The 9,940-nt window shown below is 33.0% G+C and overlaps 1 protein-coding gene across 1 annotated transcript; it reads right to left on the bottom strand.

The window, feature by feature from the left end:
* Positions 1–3,258: 3,258 nt before the first annotated feature.
* Positions 3,259–4,244, bottom strand: LOC120087015 (thionin-like protein 2). The gene is made up of 2 exons (XM_039043859.1): positions 3,945–4,244; positions 3,259–3,563 (listed from the first exon to the last, which is right to left on the bottom strand). The coding sequence occupies exons 1-2, from the start codon at positions 4,210–4,212 to the stop codon at positions 3,505–3,507; spliced, it is 327 nt and encodes a 108-aa protein (XP_038899787.1). The 5' UTR covers positions 4,213–4,244; the 3' UTR covers positions 3,259–3,504.
* Positions 4,245–9,940: the final 5,696 nt, after the last annotated feature.

Here is a 9,940-nt window from a genome sequence, read left to right as displayed (position 1 = left end):
AGTGATAATCATGATAAAAGTCTGCTCGCAAGGTAGATGGAATGCGTTGACACCTCAGGAGAAACAAGCGTGAACGCATACCTTGGGAGTATCAATAAGATAAGATGGTGTTGACATTGCCCATACCACGACAAAGATAGCAGTGAGGCAGAATGCGATCATGAACGCTGTCGACGTTTGAGCTCTATAAATAGCATCTTGGACCTTCACTTCAAAGCATCCGAGCTTCTGCCTTAAGGCAGATGCTTGTGATCACAGATGAGAGCATGAGCGAGATTTTCTTTGAGGATTCTTCACCTCCACAACCCATTCCGAGTGATGACCGGAGTTTTCGCCGGAGATAGAGCTCGAGAGAGACTTCTCCATCATCCATCCATGGCGCCACCACCATCCTTGATGCATTTCGGAAGAAAAGCAAGAGATTGTTTTCATCTAGCCTTCTATTTCTCCTCTTGTCTCTGTATTGTATTACATTTTGGCTTAAGACATTAATACATTTTGTAATCAATGCATATCTTAATTCATTCAATGCCATCTTCTTCATCTTCTTCATCTTTATCATCATTTACCTTCATCGTTTAGTTATCAAGGGCGGTCGCATACTCAATCATGTAGCCTAGAGATAGGATGCATGTAGCAATCCACCGAGAGGTGTGCATTGTGCGAGTATAGTGAGTTAACCCTCTTCGCTTGGTGTGAGGTTGTAGCAACGCTTGTCTATAGGTTGTGGCAATGCTTGTCTATGAGCTGATTAGCCGCAACTAACGCCTGAGAGGGTGGGTAGTGGAATACACTAAAGTAAAGTATGCATTGTTTCTAGAGATAGGCACAATTTTATGCTCGACCCAACCATGCATTATAGAGATATAGGCATGTGGTTGGCCACCGAGAGGTGCGATGCGTTAGTGTGGCGAGCTGGGATTACTTGGGCGACCTAACATAATGAATATTATTATGCGTTAACGACTGCTGCATCTCTATCAATTCTCATAGTTAAACTTTCATTGCTCAATCTGTTTAGTTAGAAGTAGTTAGGAGTAGGAGTAGTGCATAATCCTTTACTTTTATCTTTGTACTTTTATTCATTGCCTCAAATGCATTACTTCACAAACATTGAGTTACAAGTCCCTGTGTTTGACCTCGGATCACCCCGAGAAAATTGCGTTCTCGTTATACTTGGCGAGAAAGCGAGAAAACTTGTGGCAGGAATGCGTGGTCATTTCATACATTCTTTAACGCATATTGTATATTTTCTAGTCCAACGCATGACCATCGACGCATGGAGATCAATGCATAACATAAGTTGCATATTTATTTTCCTCTCTTTTTCCAATGCATCAACGACTCCATTCGCATGTCTCCACATGAACGATTCAGGATCACATCGTTTGTACTAAATACAAAGTGGACCACATCCGATAGTGTCCCCAGGATAAGGTAGATAAGGTAGCTAGTCTTATCAATATACTATAGACCATTTAGACTATTTACTCGAACTTGATCCACTTTTATGTCACTACATAAAGTTCATGTATTCATGTAATAGCCATGAATCTTAGTTTATTGGATTTAGGTTCTTTCTAAAACAAAATGAGCAATTCATACATTCAATAACAACTTTATTGAATAAAACCTCAATAACATCTTTATTGATAACAAAATAAGTTTATTGTTTACAAACCACGAGTTTTAGGACATAAAGCTCAACAAACTCACACTTGGATTAAAACTCTAGTGATAGCACATGTATTCACATAATGTTAAGTTGTTTGAGTTTTAGACAGAAATTCAATCAACTAAGGCATCACATACCCATAGTTTGTCTTCACTAGGTATCATATACCCGTGGGTATTTTATTAACTACTGGTCACTCTACTAAAGACCGAAAACTGAACTCTTCACACTATGGATATATTTTTGTGTCCATGAATATATCCAATCAATAGTTAGTTGACCATTCACAAATTACTCGTAACTATAGGTAGGTGAAATTACCATTTTACCCCTGTAGTTACATCTAATTCTTTAAGTATCACTGATTCTTCTAATGAACAATTAGTTATAGTCCAACTATAAACTATACCCTTCTCTGACCAATGAGAAGGTGAGGTGCCTCATTGCTCAAGACCCAAAATCAGCCCTTAAGGAGCAATTCATCTACTTTTCCTTAAGACAGGAAGGAGTGAGTTCCATTTAGTGTTGCTGTGTTGCTAGCTCCCGACTCAGACAAATCCTAAAAAAAGTAGGCTTATTGAGTCGGCAAAATTGGTCATTCTCACCCATAGAGATCAAAGGAATGCCCTCATAGGCAGGAGTTCACAACTTACTCATGATTAAGGTCAAGTTACCTATGATAATCTAGTGAAATGTATATCTCTTCAAGTAACATTGTTATAAAGAGAGGCTAATAATTTTGTAGTCCGGTCTTATACAAACTCTTTGTATAGGTTACTTCACTCACATGTCTCTATATGAATGATCAAGATTAGATCATTTTTGGTCCGCTCTTATACAAACTCCAAAAGTATTTCAGAAATGTTTTGGATGGAACATTATTCAAAATATAGGTTGCAGTCTTTACTGCATAACCCCAAAACGAATAAGGTAACAGAGCATAACTCATTATAGACTGAATCATGTCCAACAAGGTTCTATTCTCCTTTCTAATACAACATTTTGCTGAGGTGTATCAAGTGCTGAAAGTTGAGATGTGATTCCTATTGGGGTTGATGCCCTAAATCTCGTGGTTTCGTAGTTTGTAAATTATTTGTACAAACGAATTATTTATTCAATAAAATAAAATGTTATTTTATCTGATATTTAGTTTGCATTAACCCAAGACCAATAAACTAAGATCCTAGAATATGTATTAAATTCAAAGTTAGAGTTGGATTGCTCTTCCCATATTGTTAAAAAAAGAAAAAAGACACCACATAGGTAATTCAACAACTCTAAAGTAGAGATCAAACATTGGAGCCAAACCAATTGACCTTTAAGAATGATCGATACTTTATTCAGAAAGCAATCTTCACATCAACAAAATCAAGTTTTACCAACAAACTTGTCATATCAATTAATAGCTGATCGAGATTATTTCTTTTTATATAAGTTTTTATCATTAGATTGTTTAGGGTTTTCTTTCTTTTTATAGAAAAGATAAAGCTTGATTGGGAGCGTACTATCTCCTTAATCACCAACACCACCACACACACACACACATTACATATATAATTAATGCATAGGCATAGGTAAAATTCTTTGACATAACACACCATTCTCATATAACATAGAAATAGCAACACTTTTTTTCTTTTTTACATACTGATCATAATTAACTACATGCAGAAACTTGAGACTATATAGATATCAAAACATATGCTTAAATCTGGAATAGGCTTTTAAACCAATGGTTTTGTTTTTCACCACTGATTCTTGTTTATTCATAGTATATCTTTGAAGCCAATCCCAGCTCCCTCTCCTTTCTCCCTTCATCTTTTTGCTTTCTAGGCTTTTATGCATGTTTGACCACATGAGTTCACACAGCTTTCTACTTTCTTCTCAGCTGCCAAGTTCATCACAAAAAGAAAAAAAAACGAAAAACATTCATCAAAACTAGAGAAAAGTACATTTATTGACTGTCAATCACGGCAAGGATAACCTTTTCCAACGCTTCATGCTCAATATAGACAAAAAGGTCTCCCGACGAATTATTTTCATCATGAGAGAAATTTTGTCAACATTTGTAGAGCTTAAAGTAAAAATAACGATTTGTGTTTCGAAAACTTTTTAACACTCGAAAGAAGTATAGAAAATTATGCACGTATATTACTATGGTTTTCACTACCAGCAACATTTGAAATCGATACGGTGGATCATGTCAAAAAAATGAAGAAAATTTGAAAAATTGAAATAAGTACTATGAGATTATTAGAAATTTTCTGACCAGGGTCTTTTTTGGTGCTGAATTTGGTGCAAAGAGAAGTGGCACAACCAAGTTTGCAGAAGTAATGAGTGTCCAAATGGTTGAAATCCAAAGGGGAAGATGCAATGAAAAGGCAATCACCCAAGCACTTTGCACCACAAGTGCCAATGGGAATGCCTGGTGTGATAGCACACACTACAAAGCACTTGGCATAGCATTTCCCAAATGAAGCTGTGGATCTTCCAACAACTAAGCTCATAATGAAGCAAATTAGAATAACTGACTTCATTTTCTCAAATTTGGATTTGAATTAGCCTTAGTTTGTTTGGTTTTTGAGGTTGTGAGGAAGAGAGTGGTTCTTAAATAAGCACTTGGGTTTGTGGAAAATAAGCAGTAGGAAAATGATTGAAGCCATGACTTAATTAAGTTGGGTTATCATTCAATATAATACTTATGAAAGAATCTTATTCATATAACACACAGTTTTAAACTATAATATGAAGAAATTCATGGAAAAATGGGGACCCATAGAATACGTCATTTCAATGGGGTTTTAAATCTTAGTAAATCGTCGAATTTTTTGCACAATATTAGAAGTACAGTTACCCTATATAAAAAAACTTTAGGAAAGTCATAGGCTTGTACAACATCGAAAAGGTTTAAGAAAGTCATGAATTTTTTCGACATAAAAAACGTTTAGGAAAGTCATGGGTTCCAAGCCTATAAAAGAAGTCCATACCTTTGGTTTTTAGTTTACATAGTTAGAAACACTTTAAGCTTAGTGTGCTAACTCTAATTAAATTCCTTTTGTATTTTCTAGTTTAAGAGTGGTAAAAAGGTGTGAGTAGTTAAAAGCTTTGAGAGAGTGCTATTGTAATTGAAATTGGGGGAGAAAATTATTCTATATGATTGTAACAAATTTTCACATAGTGGATTTCTTTCTAGTAGGCCATAGTTTTTGTCCGATTTAGGAGTTTTCCACGTAAATTCTTATGTTTCCAATTTTATTGTCTTCTTTTAATTTCTCTATAATTTTCTGTTTATTCTTGTGATAGAAGTGGGAGGTTCTTCGCAACAAGTAATATCAGAGTGTCAGGTTCGTAGTTTCTTGAATGTTTGAGTATGCTCTATGGTTGTAGTTTTATTTGAGCTTCCACATCAGAAAATAATTCTTAAAATAGGCTATGATATTTGTGAATAGTGTGAGTTGTTTACTATTTGATGATTTGTTAGGAGTGAAGCAGATGTGTATCAAGTTTTATGAGTTCAATAAAATTTGATGTGGAGAAATTTTATGGAATGATCGACTTCAACGTGTGGCAAGTGCAAGACAAGGATGTGTTGATACAATTTGGGTTACACAAGTGCAAGGTAAACGGTGATGGTGGTCCAATGCAATTCAAGAGTGATTTCAGGAAAAGTTCAAAGAAGAGAGTTTTCGAGCAAAAGATAGGTTGTTGGGGATGCGGACGGGCTAGACATGAAAAATAGAGCAAGTTCGTCAAAGGGCTCCAGATTGGATGCTGATGGTATCTTTCTTGTCAAAGGAGGTGGTGACTTCTTTTGAACAAGACGGAAATTCATCCTCGTGGTATGTCCACTTTACCATGATAGAGGATGTGATGTTAGCGTTCTACAAGTTTGCATACAGGCGTTGACTTGGCAGATATGCATGGTGTGTAGTGGAAACTGTGTCGATAGATGAAGGACTTCTAAGTGAGTCAAGTAGGTGGAAGTTGCACCATAAATTTAAGCATAGTTTATTGGCATGTGACGAAAAAAAATCTTGGGAGGTGGTATTCCAAGTGGTCTACTTTTTATGGTGAAGTAGGTTATAATTCTATGAGATGAGAATTATGATTGCCAGTGAAGACAATAGATATTGTAGAATCTGTAGATTTTTCAAATATCTTGCCAATGTGGAATTTGTTAGGATTTTGGGAAAATATTAGAAGTGTAGTTGTCCTACATAAAAAAAGATTTAGGAAAGTCATGGGTTTGTACAACATTGAAAATGTTTAGGAAAATCATAAGCTTGTCCTACATAAAAAAAGGTTTAGGAAAGTTAGGTGCTCAAAGGCGATAAAAGAGGTCCATACCTTTGGTTTTTAGTTGTCCTAGTCAGAAACACTATAAGCTTAGTGTACTAACTCTAATTAAATTTCTTTTGTATTCTCTAGTTGACGAGTGAAAAAAAAGGTGTGAGTAGTCAAAAGCTTTGAGAGAGTGCTATTGTAATGGCATCGGGGGAGAGAATTGTTCTATATTTGATTGTAACAATTTTTCACATAGTGGATTTCTTTATGATGAGCCATGGTTTTCTCTAAGTTGGGAGTTTTCCTAATAAATTCTTGTGTTTCTAATTTGATTGTCTTCTTTTAATTTCTCTATTATTTTCTACTTATTCCTGTGATAAAAGTGGGAGATTCTTCTCAATAGTTATAACTAAATGTCAATCCATTGTTGTGCCGTGGAAGATCCATTGCTTTAAAAGCAAAATTCAACATGATCTGTGCTAAATCGCGTGTCAGTTACTCCCTTAGGTTAACATAATCTTCCAACTCAAGCGTGCACTCGCCGTAGAAAGGAATGAAATCGTCAAAAACTATGCTCAGAACAAAATAGAGAAAATCAGTGAAAAACAACAAGCAACAAATTTATGTTTGTATTTTCCAGAAAAATCTCACTGTATATGAAGAAAAAAATGAAGTGGCTACGGTAATGGAAAGACATCCAGACAAAATATTTAATTAGATCCAATAATTATGGATATGAATTTAATTGAGATGAAGTGACTAGGGCAAAGGAAAGACACTCGTTGCATGAAAAAAAAGATTTAGGAAAGTCACTCGTTGCATGAAAAAAAAGATTTAGGATATTTAATTAGAATGAATTTATTGGATTTTTGGCAAAATATTAGAAGTATAGTTGTCTTACATAAAAAAGATTTAGGAAAGTCATGGGTTTGTCCAACATTGAAAAGGTTTAGAAAAATCATAAGCTTGTCCTACATAAAAAAGGTTTAGGCAAGTCATGTGCTCCAAGCCGATAAAAGGAGTTCATGTCTTTGGTTTTTAATCGTCTCAGTTAGAAACATTTTAAGCTTAGTATGCTAACTCTAATTAAATTCCTTTTTGTATTATCTAGTTTAAGAGTGAGAATAAAGATGTGAGTAGTCAAAAGCTTTAAGAGAGTACTATTGTAATTGAGATCGGGAGAGAGAATTGTTCTATGTGATTATAACTATTTTTCACATAGTGGATTTCTTTTTGGTAGGCCGTGGTTTTCTCTGAGTTGAGAGTTTTCCACGTAAATTCTTGTGTTTCCAATTTAATTGTCTTCTTTTAATTTCTCTATTATTTTCTACTTATTCTTGTGATAGAAGTGGAAGATTGTTCACAACAATTAGAACTAAATGTCAATCCATTGTTGTGCCATATAAGATCCATTGCTTTTAAAGCAAAATTCAGCATAACCTGTACTAAATCACATGTATGAGTTGCTCTGTTAGGTTAACACAACCTTCCAACTCAAGCGTGCACTCATCGTAGAAAGGAATGAAATCGTTGAAAACTATGCTTTGAACAGTATAAAGAAAATCAGTGAAGAAAACAACAAGCCATAGAAGAAAAATTCATGTTTGTATGTTCTCGAAAAATCTCACTGTATATGAAGAAAAAGATGAAGCGGCTACGGCAATGGAAAGACACCCAATGAATGAAAACGGACAAAATATTTAATTAGATCCAATAATTATGGATATGAATTTAAATGAAATGAAGCGACTAGGGCAATGGAAAGACACTGGTCGCATGAAAAAGGGTAAAATATTTAATTAGATCAAGTAATGAAAATTTAAATGGAAAGGTAGTAAAAATTAGATACTTGAACCTAAACGAGCAAGAAAGAACAAGTGTATGGAAAGTCTTTATTTCCACAACGTCCATAAGATTATGTCTTTATATTTTATACCATTTGTTATTACTAAAATTTCCGATGTGGGAGAACTCCTTTCCTACTTCCTCTTATTTTTGCTGTGAGCATTGGCCCAAATTATTCCCAATATTGGTTTCATATCGTAGTTTCAAAATATATCTATTTTTATACTTTGTACTTTTAGGAAGTGATGGCTATTTTTTTTGGTCACGTGATCTTGTACAATTCTAACACAAATTATATACCCATAATAATTTGTAGAATCTTCTAAGATGTTCTTTTTAAGATGTGTCTCTTTAGATATATTAATCTTAGTTCCAATTTTATTTTGGATAGAATACTCGTTTGAGTTTAATGGACTCTAATACTGTAGTAGATAAGAATGTAGATATCTCAAAACTAATTGACGACAAGATAAATAAAGTTGAAAATTTATACTTATCTAATATGATATCAAAACTGATATAGATAGGTTGAAGACAAATATTCTTGTTCAAACTCATGACCAAAACTGAAATAACCCTCACTAATCCAATCATACCTTTTCCCTTTAATACAAAACTGTGAAAATATTTAATGAAATAATTTGTTGAGTATATAGTATTGGGTTGAAATTGTGGGAAAAAGTAATGAGATTAAAAAACCAAAACAATTGCTTTTTAAAAGGGTAGTGGCCAAAATGAAGGTTTGAAAAGATAAACTAAAATAAACGTTTTGAAAATATATGTACTAAAAAAAATCATATAGTGTTCGTGAAATATATGTTTTAAAATGTTGATTGATTAATGTCACTCAAGAAATTTTAACGTACAAGGATTGAGAATATGAATTTGACACTTGAATCTTAGCATTATTTCAATTAATTTCTTTGAAAACTTTTTCTTCGAAATGACTCTACATACAATTACTTCATCTTATATGTTCGAGAATTTTATATATATTTAAAAGATAGACTACCTATCTACTCATGTTCAAGAGATGCATATTATTTATTGTGCATGTAACATTAAGATTAGGCATGCTTAATGGACTCAAGATTTTGGTGCAATATTAATTATAGCTTAAATAATGTTATTATTTACACGGTTAACCATATATTTATTAATTCTGACATTTTAGACCAGAATTTCTCCAACTTGAATTATAAAAAAGATTGATTTAAAATGATTGTTTTGATTTTAGTGAATCTATCACCAACCCTCTTCATTACCATGACTTGCTATATTGGAATTCCACGTGTCGCAATGTGATTGCAAGGTCATCAAAGTTCCTTTCCACTAAGCTTTGGTATATTTTCACTTTTACATTTTAAATTTAAAATTCAAATTGCCATGCTTTTTAGGAGTGCTAAAAATAGAGAAAAATGGAGCTGGATCCATCAATTAATTAATTTAATTAATTTGGTATTTATTTTTACTAATATTTGTTTCTTTCTATTATATGATTGGGAGATAATATAAAATTGTAACTTTTATTGATATTTGAGAAAATCATGAATTTTTTTGTTTGAGATTTTCACAAAAAAGTCAAATTATTTACTAAATAATAATAATAATAAAATACTAATAGATATTGATAGACTTATATCAGCATTTATTAGTGATAGACTTCTATTAGTTTCTACTAATGATAGACACGGATAGATTTTTATCAACTTTTATGAACTTCTATAAAAGAAGATTAAAATTTTACTATTATGTGTAAATATTTTCTCTTGTTTTTCTCTTTTTAAAAATCTTCCTATTTCTTATATATAGGTAAATCAAAATTGTAATTTTCTCATCACTCCCCTATGGATAATGAAGAAGTTAGATACCCATTTAATTAGCAAACATGTTGCCATTAATTAATTCAAACCCTTAATGCATGAGTCATACAAAATTGATAAGTAGGCTGAAAATTGTGAGTTTCATAATGTTTTCCACTAGAGAAAAATTTAATTGGAAGGAAAAAGAAAACCAAGATCATCAATTAGTCTGATTTCTAATGTTATCAAATACCAAAGAAAATCTTTAGTCAATTTGGAAGTTGGTGGAAGATTTATATAGATGGGTCTTCCATGTCCACCAAATTTGCCAAAA

Source organism: Benincasa hispida, chromosome 9 (assembly GCF_009727055.1).
Source record: "Benincasa hispida cultivar B227 chromosome 9, ASM972705v1, whole genome shotgun sequence".
NCBI lineage: Eukaryota > Viridiplantae > Streptophyta > Magnoliopsida > Cucurbitales > Cucurbitaceae > Benincasa > Benincasa hispida.
Note: the sequence above shows the minus strand (reverse complement) of the source record. Positions and strands in the feature narration are given on the sequence as shown.

Bases quoted from the DNA above. Each gene is read 5' to 3' on its own strand.
- LOC120087015 (XM_039043859.1), bottom strand. From the start codon at position 4,212: ATGAAGTCAGTTATTCTAATTTGCTTCATTATGAGCTTAGTTGTTGGA. The intron at 3,564-3,944 runs GTCAGAAAATTT...TGAACTTGGCAG, and splicing joins CAGCACCAAAAAAGACCCTG to CTGAGAAGAAAGTAGAAAGC.